We start from the raw sequence: 18,759 nt of genomic DNA, 5'->3' as shown, positions 1-18,759 counted from the left end.
AGGACTTGCGTAGTCCATTCAGGAACAGACAGACACACACACACTCACAAACTGTACAAACACAACACACATGCACACATATCGACATACACATACACGCCTACACACGGGCAGTCAAACAGTCAGACCCAAGCTGAGTCACTCGCTGAAGATAAAAGACACCCTGTTGGCCTGAGAAAGGAGAGAGAGAGAGAGAGAGAGAGAGAGAGAGGCAGCGCTACAGTGGTTCCCTCCCACCTCCTTCATTCTCATTCTCTTCCTCTGTACCTCTGCACTGAAGAGCCCTCATTGCTCAGCCTGCACTGCTCTGTAAGTACTGCTACTTTACACACCGTGACCAAGGCTAGAACCAGGGTTAAAGGTCAATTCACTTTAATAATGCTTCAAGTCAGAATCAGTTGGGGAATATAGAATTGTATCGTCAAAAGTATTGAAAGTCGTTGACATTGGCTGACTTGAACTGATCCAATCTTTCACAAGACCAATCATTCTGTTATCCTCCAGCACTCACTTCCTGATAAGATAGTCTGTGAGCCCTAAGGATATGTAGGTGCTCTCTTCTTTAGACCATTACTTTTGTCAATGTTTTTGGACAACAGTTGAGTTGTCTAACAAGTGCAGTCTATTGCTGTTTAAAGAAAGGGATTATTTCATCAGGCGTATTTCTCTCATTGCTGTGGTTCTGTATGTAATACCTGCATGCTATACTGGCTGCTACAAAGCATTTGCGTGTTTGTTCATTCAATCATCCATTTATAATGCCAAAGCCAAAACATGTAAATAGGTGATGTGACAGCTAGCTGTTATCATAACTGGCTTTGAGATAAGGGCCATTACCATGCTATATTTGGCTATGGCAGTGAGCATGTTTACCCTGTCACCTCTCTCTCAAGGGTGCTGTTATGTTGCACTGAGTAAAGACTCTTCTTAAACTTTCAGCATCCTGGGAGCGGTGGGTCCCGGGATGATATACTGTATGACTATACCAGGAATGTTTGTTTTCATCAGACAGACAGCAGAGTGACCAAGAGACCTGGGGATGCTGCATGGGCTGGCTCAGGAGAATGTTGTTTACTGGTGAAATAAACCCTGGTGCTTTTGTGTTGTTCTGAAAGGCATTCCATCAGCGCTACCTCACTGTGTCGTGCGATATGGATGACGCAAATGACACAGATACGACCAACAAATGAGGCCTTCATATTTGGAGTGAAGCTATATGAATGACAGTCATTTTACAGAGCATGAAGTTGTGTGTGGGGGTTCACAGGTTTATAGTGTAGTTTATGATTATCTAACAGAATTATGTAATGTTTTAGTCATCTGCTGGAATCTTGGACTGTCTGGCTTTTAATGAGCTGCATGGTTGCTCCGTAGTAACATGCTGGTACATACCGCTCGCTGTGAGAGGACAATAGCCTGGCCTTTACCACGAGGACACAATGTGGTATAGGTCTATGCAGGAATTCATCGTTCTCAATGAACAGAGAGGTGTGAGGAGTCAGACTTACAACTCCACCTCCTGCAAATTAGTTATTTTAAAGTTGTACAAATTAAATCAATGACAGAGGCAAAGAAGGGAGAGGAATTTGTGTTTATAACTTATACGGTCAAAAACAATTGGGTAACGCTGAGCAGTTGTGAGAAAGGTGTTGGGGCCTGAGCCCAAGCCTCAATCACTTCTTTGCGTGATTAAGTCATTTAGCTGCAACATGACAGGGAGGCAGACATGTTCACAGCGGGGCAAGCGTCTAGCACACGGTAAAGTCTGGGCTGTTCATTTAACCTCGAGAGTGTGAAATCATCTCACTGTTAAGTTAAAGTGACACTCTGGGTTTCACTATGTAGTCCTGCACAGTGAAACAGGGGCTGCACACAGCCCCTGTTAAAGCCCCATGCAGTTCTCAGGTTCAGTGGCTCAACTGTTTGGCAAAAACAAGCATGTGAGCAGTGGTGCATGCTGGGTAAATGGATATGGATAGTTTGCCTGAGTTTCGCTGTAACAAGCCAGACCGCTCAATTATTAAAAAAGGGCTGACTCCTTCAATTCCAACCTGGCGCTGTCCTGTAGGCATACACTCTGTGTCTGTGTGTGTGTGTGTGTGTGTGTGTGTGTGTGTGTGTGTGTGTGTGTGTGTGTGTGTGTGTGTGTGTGTGTGTGTGTGTGTGTGTGTGTGTGTATGTGTGTGTGTGTGTGTGTGTGTGTGTGTGTGTGTGTGTGTGTGTGTGTGTGTGTGCGTGTCTTACTCTCTCGCCCTCTCGTCTCTCTTTTTCGCTCTATTTCTCAATCTCTCTCTTTCTCACTTCATCTCACCCATACAGTATGTAAACCCACAGCACAGACACACAAGACACAACACACTCACACACATGCAGACTCAAACACACACATTTTGAGATAGATACACGTGGCCAGCTTTTGCTAGCTCATCTCTTGCTCTCTTGCTAGATCATCATTTTATTTCTCTCTAGGATGTTAAAGTTCATCTCAAAAGTGTCCTGATTGGACAACTGGAATGCTTAGCAGCAACATGTGATTCAGTGTAGCTGAAGTTGGAGAGACACCAGAACAAGGTCAAAACAAGCCTGTCAGCACGTCAGATTTCTTTTTTTTTCTCTGTTTATCTTCACTGGCAAGGACTGCGGGCAAACTGGAAATCCTAGTTCCCAATTAGTTCAGTGTGGTTGAGAGAGAAGCTGAGGAATTTGAGAACGTGCTTGTTTGTTGGTGGTTGTGTGGTTTGATTACCGTAACCTGTCCTATAGGTGTGTACTTCCAATCGGACACATTCCACTAATTGTCAGCATTCACCCCAGCCTGTTGTCTTCTGCTTTAAATACTTATTCCACTCTTATAATGTGCCTGCGAGAACATACAGTACATATTCTCACTATCACAACCTTGTCTGTTAGGTTCCAAGACAGTACTTGACATGTGTGCATGGTGGGAGGGTTAGAACAAACTGGTTGTTGCTCAAGTGTCAGTGGAATCCATGAGGGTGGACTGTGTCAAAGTGTAATGTAAAAGACCAGCACTTTAGAACAAGTGGGCATCTCTTCAACTAGACACAGACCTTGCCCATTGTGTGTGTGTGTGTGTGTGTGTGTGTGTGTGTGTGTGTGTGTGTGTGTGTGTGTGTGTGTGTGTGTGTGTGTGTGTGTGTGTGTGTGTGTGTGTGTGTGTGTGTGTGTGTGTGTGCGCGCGCTGATTCTGATGTGTTACGATATTGCACAATGAAGTATACAAGGCATAGGGAGAGAGTGAGACAGTTGAGAGGACAGGGGTGATTTGGGAATGTCTCGGAGGCTGAGTTGATTAACTATTTGCGCTCCCCTTTCGTTAACCCTGCACTGTGAAATATCACCTCATCACAACAATGGGCCCTCCTTACTGAAGGAGGAGCCCAGCGCTGACAGTCTGGGGAGCCTTGCCTTTTGAACAGGGTCCAGGGGTTGCTATGGCGATGCCTGTCAACCGGGAAGTCCTTCACAGGCGGAGCGCGCACTGAGGGGGAAATACACACAGAGAGAGAGAGAGAGAGAGAGAGAGAGAGAGAGAGAGAGAGCACAAGTCAGAATGTACTGACAGGGAGAAAGAGAGAGAGATCGTGCATCCTTGCTAGCTCTAAGAGAGAGAGAGAGAGAGAGAGAGAGAGAGAGAGAGAGAGTCGCGAGCAGCATAGAACTCCCTTTTGAAATATTATGTTTGCATGCACCACTGAGCAGACAAGTTTTTTTGGTGAGTTCATGTCCTAGGTGAGTACCCTCTTTACCACGAGACTGCGGGATGTTACAGATTACATTTTCTCTCTAACCTTACCAGATAATAATCTTGACATCACTTCGCAACTTTAATGATCATATGATTGGCTGTTTTTGTTCAAGGGTTGAGTAACTCGCCTGACTCCTCAGGGCTTACATGCTGCATCACAGGATTATTGCTGCAGACTTTCCCAGGCACTTGTCATATACTGTACTAGCCTTAAAAAAAACCTGAAGATAGTCTTTTGAGTGTACCTGAAGAAATCATCCCATTCGTAGCCAAGCACTGAGCAATCTGAAATGGGTTGTTTTGATGATGAGACAGTCCTGTGGGTGTTGGTTGATCCAATTTTGGCTTTTGGGCGGTGATTGCAGTTCCAAAGCGTAACATTCTGCACAGGAGTACCAGACCAGAGGGAGGGTGCTGTTGGCTGTGTTATTTATTATTGCTGTGCCCGTTGTGCATGCCTGTGTACTGACAGTTGTTAGGTTGGGTCTGGAGGTTTTGGCAGTGGTGCAATTCGTGTTGTGTGTCAAGACAGTTTCACATCCTTCTCCAGAAACGGTGTGCCTCATGGGATGGCTGCCCAGGTCTACCCAACCATCACTTAGGTCTTAGAGGCTTCTCTTTCTGTCACGATCAATTCCACACCCTGCTGTGATTTCCTTTGTAATATTACTGGGGGTCCATCTGGCCCCACAGTCCCACACTCTCCAAAGCCTATATTCAAATGTTTGAATTACCAAAATGACAGTTGTGCATGCATACAAGTATACATTCAGAGATATTATTGATTGGATTGTTGTAATATCTCAATTAATTTCAAAACATAATCATCTCCTTTTGTTATATAATCTTCCTGACCTGTCTTTCTTTCTGAGAGCTCATGGGCTTTTCAAACTACATCTCCATGCTTCCAAGGACCCTCAAATAGCCTCTGTGGTCTCTGGCAACGCTATGTGTGGGCTTGTACGTTTGCAGTTGTTTTCACTCTTTTTTTTTAGACTTTTTTTGACAATAATGAGATGCCAGGTTCAATATGGCACAATAATCTAATAAAATGTTTGTCACAGTATATTTGCAACATACTGTATGTGAAATGTGTCCTGAATTTAACTCATCCTAGGAGCAGTGGGCAAGTGCCATTAATATACAGCGTCCGTGGATATGGATATTTCCCTTCCTTCATTTCCCCCTTCTTTTACAATCCCTGTGGCACCCTTTGGCAACCCCACTTACAGAGAAACTATTTGCATCTCGTATCTTGCTTGATTCTGCTTGATGCACGTAGCATCTCCATTGACAAGTACAGTAGCAGTACACCAGCCCTGACTCCTCCGCCTCCTGTTGAGTTCTGGTAAAGGAGTACCGTACATGGAGGTGGAATACTTCCCTCTTGATAAATGTGTGTATCCTCCAATAACTATATATCATAAACTTGCAGCTGCAGGACCTTGTATGGTCTATGGCTGTGTTGTTCACATCTGCCAAGTTGCAGAGTGGAAGCAGAGGAGGGAAGGTGCTGGGTCCGTAATCGACTTTGTAGAACCTCTCACAAGCTCGACATAACAACATGGTGACTCACCTTATGTGTAGTAGTTAACACCAACATCATCAAATCTGTGTGTAATTAACTTTCCCCAGCCTTGACTAGGCAGGATCTTTTAGGTTTTATGATCCTCTTATGCAACCTATCAGGCATGAGTGACGTTGCATGCGATTGTTTGATAAGAGCAGATCCGTCCAGAGCAAGCACTGAGTTACACGATAACATCCTGGAATTAAACATTCCATTAGAAGATCATGCATGTGTGTTTACATTTATTTGGATGGTTATACACTAATAATGCAAGTGTTATTCAGGTCAGCTATGCTGCAGACTGTGCTAAACCAAACCAAACGTCCACCTTGTGCAAACATACTGTACAGGTTTTTTGGACCGCTTTTCCTCATCTATTAGGACAAAATGTAGTCTGAGAGCAACAAAGTTCCCCCCTTATGGAGTGAATGATTAACTAGTCCCTTTGTTCTCCACATACACTAAGATGCAGGAGGCCATCTAGTAATGACTATAATAAATGTCACTGTTTGATTAGTTGTTGTATGGCATATAATGAGTTTCAAATGGGTTACGCTATGAAATACCCATTTAGGCATTTTCTTATGTAATTTGCCACCAGATCCACATGCAGTTCCTCTGCAATGATGATGTCTGTTGTTTATCTTAATTTTCTCTCCCTCCAGTTCAAATCCAGCGGCTGGAAGGAAAGCATAATATTGTTCCTTATTCTTATGGCAGATAAAGGCTGCAGCTAATGATTATCTGATCTTTTATCAGTTGATTATATTTCCATTATTTTTGTCTGTGATTAATTTAGACCATACAAAGATGGTCAAATAAAGCAATGAAGGTCAAAATTCACATTCCTGAACCCAAACAGAAGGTTTAGTATCTTTACCCAACAGTCGGGGGGGGGGGGGGAATCCTTTTTACATTATGAAACAAAGAAAAGCATTTACATTTTGGTAAAGAGCACATATAGCAATTTGTAATCGACCAGTCGATTATTTGATGAATGATATTTATTGAGCCCTATAGCAGATTGACACCTAAAGTAACTGTGTGTGCATTGCTGGACATAGCAACTAACTGAAGGTGATCAGGGTTCACCATCAAGATCATGACAGTTCTTCATTGGGCTCTATGTGTGGTCTTGACACTCTCTCTCTCTCTCTGTGAGAACAATGCAAGAAGCTATATGACCTAAGTTGTGACCCCGGCCCATATATTATGGGGTCACAAGAGGCCATCACAGGGTAGGCTCTCACTTCACGGAAAAAACAACCTGGCTCCTTTCTTCTATGGAAGAAGAGGATCGGAGGACTGCAAAGGAATAGCAGGTGCAGAGTGACTGTACAGTTCACTCATTTCTTTACCAGCTGATATTGTTGCCACACTGTAAGAATTTACAATTTAGGCATTTAGCAGACGCTCTTAATCCAGAGCGATTTTCAGTAAACAAGAACAAAAACATGATAATACATCATACATCGATACATACATAATAGTCATCATGAATCATACGTAAGCTAAGAACCTAACAATGTAATATATACGTCTACGAGTTCACTTTATGCTCTCTATGTGTAACTACGGCAGCCATTGAGCAATAAGATTAAGGAAAAAGGGGATTATTCGTCTCGCCCTTTTCATAACATGAACATTTGACTAAATATTTAGTTATTTGACCGGTGGACATGGAATAATGTCGTAATGACTACACATTACTATTCTGGGTCTTGGGATACTCCCTTTGAGTCAGGGTGAACTTCACTGACTCCGAGTTGCTGACTAACTCAGTTCTGGTTCATTAATTCAACACATACAGTACAAATCCCTGCTTCCTCATTTGCTCCTTCCTGGAGAAACTAAATAACAAAACAAAAACATCTTATGTCATTGTTTTAATTCTAATCCTTATATACTCTTTGAATGCAAGGTGATCATCAGTTGAGGTGTAACAGTATGAAGCTGGTGAGGAATGTGTGTCTATTTCCCATTTCCTGGCTTAGTTTACAGAGTGTGACATCTGGTCCAGCTCTTCTGAGGCCTAGAGGATGTTCCCTTTGGGCAGTGATGTTCAAAGGATTTCCATACAGAAATCGCAGATGCCTCAATACTTCCCCCATGTCCTCAATTATCCTTTCACTGCCGACGTCCCCATTTGCCCTGTGTAAGGAAGGCATTGCTGAAATACTCCACAGCGTGCACTCCATCATCTACAATAAGCAGGAAACGTGCAGAATGCAGGTGTTCTGTCTAGACTGAGACATCTATGGTTACTAGAAACACCACGGTGTGGCGTCGAGTTGAGATCATCTTGAGAGATGAGATCACACAGTCCTTTTATGGTATTATGGTCTCTCTTGCCCCCCTGCCCCCCATCCCACCCGCACCCCCTTCAGATATCCTGGTGATGATTATGGCTTTCTCTACTTATAAAGGGCTAGGAATGTGTTGTTATTGAACATCATTAAGATTATGTATCACCACTTTCTGGCGGAAACCTTGTACTGTATGTCCGAAACTCTTAGGTACTTTTCAGGAAATGGAAATACTGTAGGTACCTGACTGTGTTCCAATGGATCCAATGTAGTTAATATTTAGTCTCAAGTCTCAAGTTAATAGTTTTCATTCGTTGAATATTGATAAAACCCACAGACAGAATTAACCCATTCTGAACGGGCACCCATTTTGGTGTCAGCATCATGTCATGCTTTAGCTATTTAAAAATAGCAGATCTACAAGCTCATATCGCGCCACCGAGTGGCGCGGTACGAGCTTGTAGGTCTGCTATTTTTTTTAAATCGAAGAGCAACTGACATTTTTAGAATCTGATCTCAGGTCAGAATGGGTTCATCAGACCAGTGTGTGTCCGGCGGAGACCTCGTATGAATCTGATCTCAGGTCAGAATGGGTTAACAGCTTTCAACCTGGCGTCCCTATTTTGAGCATAATCACTATACAGATGAAAATGTTCAAAAAATTTCAAATTCTTTCAAACATTTTCAGTAATAGTGAAAATAGCAGATCTATAAGCTCACAGTGCGTTGTCACTGATGCACAATGTTTGATTTTGAGATCTAATATTTTGTCAACTTTTACACAACAGTGTCATAGTACACAATACTGTAGGCTACTGTTGTAGGGCATTAAGGGGAAAAAGTCATTAAAACAAAACCAGGGAGAGTGAGAGTTCTGAAAGTGATTTTTGGTGAGGGTTACTGGTAGTGTCCTGATTTTGCCTTATTAGGTATGATTGTGTTTGGTGCGCATACGCATAGCGGGGGAATGCACATGAGTGCTGGTGGATTTCTTTTTTGGAACGGACTCCCCACTCCCCAGACTTAGGAACGAGGGATGTGATTGAAGGCCAAACATGCAGGCAGGCACACAAATAAGAATGTTTTTTTGGCTCAGGACATATGTCAGTATGTTACAGCTGCATAGTCCTGTACATTTTTCTGGCAGTTCTAAAACTGAAGTAGCACATCTGGATGTCAAAATGCATGCAGACTTTGTGTAAAATTACCTCTTATACATGTAACAACTTAAAGGTTTTTTTTTTTTTTTTTTTTTTTTTAAGATGGAGTGCCATGATTTTTTCCACCCTAAAACATGATCATCAGGTCTTATTGTTATATAAGGAGGTATAATTTTTTATAATAAGTGTACAGTATTTCTTTAAATGTTGTTTTTATGTGGGCACGCCCACCAGTTCATTAAGTATGCCTGGTTTGCCTGGTGGGTGGTGATGGGTGGTGATCGACCTGAATTTAAGCCGCACCCACAGCTGTAGTTGTATGATAAAGGGGGAGGGGTTAGGGGAGGGGCTGTATATTACTGTTTATTTCATTGGCCCGTTTGACTGTCAAGGGTTCAGCCTCCAGGAAGAAACCCTAAATACAAAGTTAATACACCATTGCACATAAAAACGACTCCAGGGTGTCTAATGAAGTACTGTCACCTCATAAACACATGAAAAACTGGAAAAATACAAAAATTGTGGCACTCCATCTTTAAGGTTTTCTGATCTCAATTGCAAAAAACCTGAACTTTTAACATTCAGTAAATGTTCTGTGGTCTGGGGTTTTCAAACTAGTGCTCTGATTTGCCTGTAGTGGACAATGATGCAACAGTCCACAAATCCCATATATGACATAACAATTTGCCAGCAGAGAGACAGAGGTCACTGTTGAAGGATTTTGCCAGTTTTCATTGCAGCTCAAAAGGCTTCAGAACACACAAAGAAAACCCTAGACCACAGAAAATCCACTGAATGTTCAAAGTTCAGGTTGTGTGGGTGTAATTGAGGCCATAAAACCTAAAACAAAAAATAAAAATAAATGAAAATGAATGTCATGAAACCTTTAAAGGACAATTCTTTTGTTTTTTCAACCAAGGTTCATGTTTGTTATTAGAGAATAATTTTATTTATTTATTTATTTGCTGCTTTCTTTAGTTTTAGCGATTTTATACGCTATTTTTGATATTCGAACATGGGGCTAAATATGTTTTTTTTTACAAAAAAAATATGGGGATTTCTTTTTTATTATTATTATTATTAACCTACTAGACCCCAATCTTTTTTGTAAAAACGACGTATTTAGCCCTATGTTCGAATGCCCCCGCCCCCCTGTCAAAAATAACTAAAATCGCTAAAACGAAAGAAAGCGGCAAATGAAAAAAAAAGAAAAAAACACTCATCTTTTACTTTCTCTAATCTAAAAAAACAATCTAAAAAAAACAAAAGTTGTCCTTTAAGCCCCATGCATTTAATCATACAACAAATAGTAGATATCTACAAGCTCGTATGGGTTGCTGTTTTTGCTATATCTAAATTTATAATTATATATACTTGTGTATCCGAATGCCAGGGCTGATGTGGTGAATGTGTGTGTCTCGAGACAGAACTACCATGGTCACTGCATGATGCTGGGTTTCTGCAGTGTATCATTGGCAATGTGTCGATTTGACAGTCAAATACCATTGTTCTACTACTGGCATTACAGTGGGCTATTGCATTTTGGATTCTGTATCTCATTAACTATGATTTTTGACATATCTTTCGAGCAGCATCATACTTGATGAGATGCAATGCCTTTGGCAAAACAGAGGGCCACTGTCTTGCACTATAGTGGGTGCTGCAGGGTCCACTGTGTGGGTGGGGGAAAAGGAGCTCTATTGTTTGCCCTTCAGGAGTATTGAATTAATTAGGCTTGTGTGGAAAGACTATGTTGAACATGCCAATGGATTACACATCAAGTTATGCAGTCACTGAGAAGTGAGTCCGACATATGCCAAGATCCAATGTTGGTTTGGCTCTATAGTCAGCGAGTGCACAGGTAGCTGAGTGCACAGATCCCCCTCCTTGTGGTCACAGAACCACAAGGAGGGGGATCCGTATGTCAACCTGTTAAATACAGTTATATTTGTAAGTGCTTGACATAAGTATAGAAGCCATTTGATTAAAAAAAAATATATATATATTTTTTTATTGTAGCCTAGTTCATTTGTTTATTATCCCTGCCAGGAGGTCGGAACAGCCGAAGGTGAGGGATTATGTTTTCGCTCCTATGAGTCTGTCTGTCAGTCAGTCCATCTGTTTTATTTCCTTGCTTATTTCCGGCACCATTGGACTGATCGGCATAAAACGTTGTATGTACACTCACTGAAATCTTTGAAATTGGCCTCATGGTGGCGCTATATGTTTTGGCCTATAACTTGAACCAGAGAGAACAAGAGAGAGCACGGATTAAACTCTTTGCTTAATTAATGCCTCTTCATTGGGATTCCTGGCAAAAGTATTCAGAAGCTGTAATACATCAGGAACAGCGCTGCCAGGGTCCTAATGAGAGTCCGTAAACATGACCACATAACACCCACCTTTTCAGACTGCACTGGCTCCCCGTTTCAGCCAGGATCGACTACAAGGTCCTGCTAATCACATACAACTGCATAAACAGACATTCAAAGCTTTCAAGACAATGAAATGTCATTCAATTTTACTGTGTACACTTCTGGCAGTCGTTTGAGATTGAACTTGATATATCTTGTTATGATAATGACCTGATTGGAATTGTGTTCAGAGATGATACCATCTGTTTTATGTCTGAGCAGTGATGGTATTATTGCACAGTCCCCCATTTCCCGTATTTTCCCTGTTGTATGAGGTGGGCTATTGGGAGATGGTGACTCAGATATGGAGGGATGATGACATCTTTGTCTGGAACCAGCAACACTGATTCTATCATTCTACCATCTTATGAGCTTTGTCCTATGCAATGCAAGGGCACAGAGCCTATAGCTGTCTAGGTCTTGACCACAGTCATTATAGACACTAATGCTCACTGTTACCGAGACCACATGGAAAACTCATCAGTCCAACTGCTCTTGGACTGCTCTCTGCCTGCAGAAGTAGTTCACTCATTACTTTCCTCCTAAACGGCCAGAACTCATCATAATTTTCACAGGAAAACAACCATAATGTTACCCTAACCCCTCACATGAGAACTAACTGCAACTTAATAGTGAATGGCTGTCTTAATCATAATTGTCTATCCTTGATTGTCATGGATAATCAAACTTTTGACTTTGCCGCTTTATTGAAAGAGAGGAAACTTTTCTTTTTCACTATAATCCTTTCTTTTGCTTCCTTAAATCCTATAGGACGTCAAGGCCGATCCCCATGCAAATGGTGTACGCTATTCCTTATAGAAATACCAACCTGTAGGAGTCACTAGTGCACCTCCTTCCCAGGCGGCTCTATACACACCAGTGATATTGGAAAGAAATCAGACCTCTTCCTTATGGGTGTATGTGTTTGGTCCGACGTACTAACAGTCCGACAGGCATTAGTCTGACACCCTACCTCAAACCATAACCTAACCCTAACTTCACAGGAAAGCCATGGGTATGTTTTAACCCGGCAACGCATGACGGGAGCCACGGGTGAGTCTTAACCAGCCATGCATTGTGTCGACTAATTCCTGTGGTACTGTTAGTACGTTGGACCAATGTATGCGCCCGCTTCCTTACTTCCTTCACAGGTCTTACCAATTAAACTACCTGACTCTGTTTGACCAGAATGGAACAGAACCTTAGTTAGTATAATTGGTTACTTGTGAAGGAAGAGGCCCAATATGGTTGCCTCTCATTGTATAAAAACTTCTGGGTTTCCGAGGCTACTCTCATTGTAATGCCCAGCCAGGCAGAGGCATCACATAGAATGCAAAAACAGCCCAAACTTTAGAGATGGAGATCGCTGACCTACAAATGGACACACTCAGCAGCACTTATCAATACTTTGTTCCTGTATGAGCAGCAGAAGACTGTGCACGTCTTTGATTTGGTTTCCATGCCAACTCTATTATGGGCCGTCTGAGCCACTGTAGATTAGAGGTGCCTTGTACATGAGCGGAAATGGCCTCTCTCTCTCAATCCTTCAAGCCTTTGATGTTGAAACAGCAGGCTTAATCTGATTTTCCAAGGTGCCATTGATTGGGTCCTGGTCTCAGCTTTCATTGGCTGACTGTCCAGACACTCAGGTCCTTAGCTCTTTCCGATGGTGGACAGTAACAAAGAACATGTACTTAAGTTGAGTACTGTACTTAAATACATCTCTTCAGTAGTATCTACTTTACTTGAGTATTCATATTTTTGGATACTTTGGACTTTTACTTTACTACATTTCAAAGACAAATATTGTACATTTCTAGGGAGGGAGGATCCAGTTGTCCAGAGCAACAGATCCAACTGCTATACCCATATGGTAATTTTGTGCATACAGTATAGGACCGACCGACTTCAAACTCGATGTGTGCATCAGCAATGACTTGAGGGAGTGCGCCGCAATGCAAGCTTGTAAATCTGGGGGGGTATCTTAGAATATATAAAATTGATATAATTAATAATTAAATTATTTATTGATTAAATTAAATAATTAAGGGAAGCACCACTCATTTTCACCATTTCACCATTTTTTATATACCTTGGCTTAGACTCAGAGCTGCTGGAAATAAGAACAGGTTCTGTGCTGCCTAGAACCGGATAATCATTTTTTTTTGTGGCTTGTGCTACGAGTGATTGACGTAAGCTATAGCCCTTGGCCTACCCTCTAGGCAACCTGCACTCTAAAATGGGTATTTAACACTTCTTGGAGCATTTTCTGCCATTTCAGTTATATTCTGTGTCTAACAGAATATATAATAATATTATGCCATTATAAACTACTAAGATTGTCTTCAATGTCTTGCAAAACTATTATATTCTGATATACGGAATCAGGAGGAAATCCTATGTGACATAATACCCTTATTTGGATTGGTAACATGATGATTTTTCTAAACGAATGTGATGACGTTCTGGCGCCTCATTGGGAGGCTCTGGGTGACACTAAACATCATCACGATCATTTATAAATGTCATCATGTTACTGCCACAGAGGGCTCTCCTTCTTCTGCACATCTGTGTGACACAACTGAATATGTACTTGCTTTGCAAGTAAATCTTAGTAGTTTATAATGGCATGATTGGTGATTATGTTGAAAATGCTCCAAAGGTCTTACGTTTACTTTCAGCTGTAGTCTTTGGACCACCTTCTAGGAAGCATGCAGTCTAGATTGGGGATTTTACCTCAGCACTACAAAATCGACAGAACAACTTTTACTTGTACTACCGTAGTTGAGTTTAGAGTTTAGAGTTTTATTAGGATCCCCATTAGCTGGTGCATAGCAGCAGCTAATCTTCCTGGGGTCCACACAGAACATAAAAACATGACATTCGACATGAATGACATTACAGGACATACATTACAGGACATATACAGGATATATAAATAAAATAAAATTGAAAATATTATCCTAATCAGTGTGTGTGTGTGTGTGTGTGTGTGTGTGTGTGTGTGTGTGTGTGTGTGTGTGTGTGTGTGTGTGTGTGTGTGTGTGTGTGTGTGTGCGTGTGTGCGTGTATGCCCTACAGTTTTTGGGTTTCAAGATGCCTCTTCAATTGTCTCTTGAAACTAGATTTAGTTTTTTATTTTGTGATTATAGCTGGCAGTTTGTTAGCACCCTCTTGTGGCATGTCTAGTCTCATATTGATGTAATTTAGAGCTGTGTGTAAGTTGATTGTATAAGCAGGTAGGATGTTTCGTTTCATTAATATGTCTCAAGAAAACAAGGAGTGATATTGTCAGCCTCTCTTGGACTGTCGTCCAGGAGAGCTTGACATGCATTTTTATAACATTACATCTCATTTTACATCTCAGGGCAAGTCGAGCTGCTCTGTTCTGAACCCGCTGCAGCTTTCCCAGATCTCCCTTGTTTGCTCCTGACCAGATCATTGAGCAATAGTCCAGATGTGAGAGGACTAGAGTTTCAATAACCTGTTTGGTCAGTTGAGGTGTCAGGAACTTTGAACACCTTTTTACAACTAATATTTGACCATTAGTATCTATACTTTGACTCAAGTACTGGACTCTTTCCTGGACAGCATGGCAGGGATGTGAGTCACAGCCTAGGCAGCCATTGTTTTGGATGGCCTTTTGCCTTGGTAACAAGGAAAGGACAGTGATGATATATGTCCCACTTTGGATAGTTGTATAATGGAACACATGTCAACTTAGTTTAGGAATATTTGATTTATGCTTGAAGGGACGTTTTAGAAGCTTACCGAACTAATAATGACTTAGACTCAAACATTTAGCTGAACACTATTTATGGTCTCAGATCAGTTTAGGAATTTGTGAGGTATACAAAGATGAGGCCCAATGTTTATTGGTATATTATCACATGGATTAACCAACATCCCCGGCCGATAGGTGTGAAGTGTGAACAGTTTGGGGGACCATTTAAAACAAAGTCGGCTTGCATGCTGTGGTTTGCTATACTAAACAGAAATGTGCATGAACGAGGGATGCCAAAGTAGGCTATCTTTTGTTGTTTTTCTTGATTTTTCGCCCCCTCTCTTCGAAGTTAGACTGGGCCAGCTCTAAACTGACTGAATGGATCCTACGCCGGTGGTTGCTGTATTAGTCATTAAAACTATTCAGGCCTGCCTGTTGCAGCATCAGCATATCAAGAGTGCAGCAAGTATATACAAAAAACATTATAACTGTATCTGAAAGCTTAATTCAAGCTTCATGACACTGACACCATGGATGATTCAGGCTGACATCTTCAGCTCATCAGATAACCATATTTCTGCTTGTCATGTGATGCACAAATTAAGAATAATCTAATGATTGAAAGAAAGACAGACAAGTGTGATGAAACGGATTACAGCTGCAAATAGCTCCAATTGGATGAAGGCCTAAAGAAACCCAGCTCCCTCAGTCCCTGCACCCATTTGTTGCAGGAGTCAAACATCAATCTCCATTTGCTTTTATAGGTTTTTAAATATCTAAGTGGATTTATCTGTTTTAGATCATTGTAATGTAAATGGAAATTGTGAAGTAAGTGGTGCAACTCCTTGTGGGCATCCCCGGGGGGTCCCCAGAACTTCCAGACACACAGGAACGCACCCAGGGTGCCGGCCCGGTTCCGACGAGCCGCCCAGCGTCCGAAATGGTCGAGAAATGACAGAGTTAGCGTGTGGGGGTCCCTGTACTGTACTGTACTGGTGCGCAACAGTGATACGCTATTTTCGTGCTCAGACCCAGCCAGCCAGGGACAAACCCAGGCAGCCAGAGACACCCAAAGCTACTTAATGAAGTGGTTGCACCACTTAAAAATGGAGGAGGGGCATAGTTCCAAAGTAAATGTCTTGTTTTTCTTTGCAGATTCCTCTGATGCTGGGTGGGATTACTTTATACAATATCTGATACAAGGATCATAACAGATGATATGCAGTCTCAGGTAAAGCTATTTTGTTGTCCTTTTGAACTAAATCAGTTCTCTTAAAAACATCCTGATATAATTTGTAAGACACATACACTTTTATCTGAACTTCTGAAGGCAAACATGACAAGTGAATCATATAAAGTCAATCAGCTTAACATTTTGTTGGTGTTACAGTTCTAATTTTGTCTGCTCATTTCTTTGTTTAATCACTTCCAATTTCTTCTCTCCTGATTGGATTACATTACAACAAACACTCTAGTCTAGTCTATAGCAATGAGTACTATCAGAATATAGCGCCTATTTAACACTTATTTGTACAAAAAGAAATATCACTTACCATACCTTTAATAAGACAACTCTATTTTATGAACAGGATACATTTTCATTGAAAATGTTTGGGTCACAATTAAGCTATTTCTCAAAATGTATAAAAATAAAAGAAAAAAAGGCAAACTGCAAGTATAACTAGAACTGCACTCTGTCGAGTGCATACTTGCTTTTTGCACACTAGTAGGCCATAAATGGCCAACTAGTGCGCAAGCAGAGCGCGCAAGTACTTTCGACCGCTGTAAACTGTCAAATCTCAGTATATCTGTGAAGGAACGTTTGAAATGTATAATTATTAGGTGTAACTATTTGCTACCTACCTACTTTATGCATATAAACACCTAGTATTATTAAGTATGGTTCAAGTTTCTATCTATATAAGAAATACAGTTTTATCGATGTAGATATATTCTAGATCGTTTTTCGTTTTTCAAAGAAAAATAAATCATTGATATGTGATGAAAAAAAAGGTATATAAACCGAATTAAAATATATTATACAGTATAATTATTTTATTATTTATTGTAAATTGTCAATTGTTTTAAATGTATTTCATCTTGGATTATAGTGATATTAATACTAAATCATGATCAGAGTAATTATGTGTCTCTAACTTCAATTTCTGTAATAATACTTTCACATTTCTTAAAATATACATGATCTACAATACTTCCGTAATCTGTAGTTGGATTTGTATTTAATTGTTTAAAGCCTAATCTTGACATGAAGGTCTTTATACTTCTATCTTTCTCAGTATAATGGTCTTCATTGAAATCTCCTATTATCATAATTGCAGAAGTCGGTGATGGTAGATACTTTACCATGTTTTAGAGAAATGTGTTTAACTTCGAAAGGTCTGTTTTAGGTGATCTGCGTATGCCAATAAAACAGCAGATTTGTGCCTGGTTTGCTGAGACCAGACTACACAAATGACCATATTTCTTACGTCATCATTGATGCTAGTCATACAAATACACACCACGTACTCTGGTCCCAGCAGATCAGGCACAATTTGCTATTTTATTTTTACTGGTTATGTAGATAGTATACGTATGAGTAGCTCTAAATGATGACGTAAGACATACGTATACATATACATATATTATATAGAGTATGTAGTTGTATGTTGATTAGCGGTATACTGTGGTTACTTTGCGCCAAAAACCGTGACAGCCAACCCGCCATTTTATGCGTATGCAAGAAAAACAGCAAATCTGTGCCTGGTTTGCTGGGACCAGATTACACAAATGACCATATTTCTTACGTCATCATTGAGAGCTAGTCATACAAATACACACCACGTACTCTGGTCCCAGCAGATCAGGCACAATTTGCTATTTTATTTTTACTGGTTATGTATAATTGTATATAGTATACGTATGAGTAGCTCTAAATGATGACGTAAGACATACGTATACATATACATATACATATACTATATAGAGTATGTAGTTGTAAGTTGATTAGCGGTATACAGTGGTTACTTTGCGCCAAAAACCGTGACAGCCAACCCGCCATTTTATGTTTATGCAAAAAAACATCAAATCTGTGCCTGTTTTGCTGGGACCAGATTTGGCAGATTACACAAATGACCATATTTCTTACGTCATCATTGAGAGCTAGTCATACATATACACACCACGTACTCTGGTCCCAGCAGATCAGGCACAATTTGCTATTTTATTTTTACTGATTATGTATATAGTATACGTATGACTAGCTCTCAATGATGACGTAAGAAATATGGTCATTTGGGTAACATGGTCCCAGCAAAACAGGCACAGATTTGATGTTTTTTTGCATAAACATCAAATGGCGGGTTGGCTGTCACGGCGAAAGAGACTGGGCGAAATTATTACTTGCGCGCTCTGCTTGCGCAAGTAATAATAATGATAAAATGTCAAAAGGTTAAACATATGACATATCACATGCCCCAAAATAAGTGATTAACATCAGGCCACAGGAGTGTTGCATGACCTCCAACATCCACACAGAGGTGACAAACTAAACTCAACCAATCCAGTGTCATACTGTATGTAAAGTAACCGATTTTCAACAAAGAAATGTCACACGTATTTGTTTTTTAGTTGTTTTTTTAGTTTTTTTGTGAGCAACACATAACATCACTGATACCCACAGTGGAGAGAGGAGAGAGGTAGACCAGACATACCCACAGTGGAGAGAGGAGAGAGGTAGACTAGACATACCCACAGTGGAGAGAGGTAGACCAGACATACCCACAGTGGAGAGAGGAGAGAGGTAGACTAGACATA

At 40.8% G+C, this 18,759-nt stretch overlaps 1 protein-coding gene across 11 annotated transcripts in view; it reads left to right on the top strand.

Moving 5' to 3' along the window:
• The first annotated feature begins 269 nt into the window (after positions 1-269).
• The window catches only part of sorbs3 (sorbin and SH3 domain containing 3), a 36,759-nt gene continuing 18,269 nt past the window's right edge, over positions 270-18,759 (top strand). For 6 of the 11 annotated variants that reach the window (XM_083784274.1, XM_083784269.1, XM_083784273.1 and 3 more), the window contains exons 1-2: positions 3,287-3,736; positions 16,099-16,174. In XM_083784274.1, the coding sequence (XP_083640400.1) occupies positions 16,163-16,174 (12 nt within the window). In that variant the 5' untranslated portion in view covers positions 3,287-3,736; positions 16,099-16,162. Of the gene's footprint in view, positions 310-3,286; positions 3,754-16,098; positions 16,175-18,759 lie in introns of those variants that run through there. The other 5 variants (XM_083784277.1, XM_083784276.1, XM_083784272.1 and 2 more) reach the window with 4 other exon arrangements.

The sequence above is a fragment of the Protomyctophum parallelum genome (assembly GCF_964188405.1).
Source record: "Protomyctophum parallelum genome assembly, chromosome: 15".
Classification (NCBI taxonomy): domain Eukaryota; kingdom Metazoa; phylum Chordata; class Actinopteri; order Myctophiformes; family Myctophidae; genus Protomyctophum; species Protomyctophum parallelum.
This window is presented reverse-complemented; position numbering and strand designations above follow the sequence as displayed.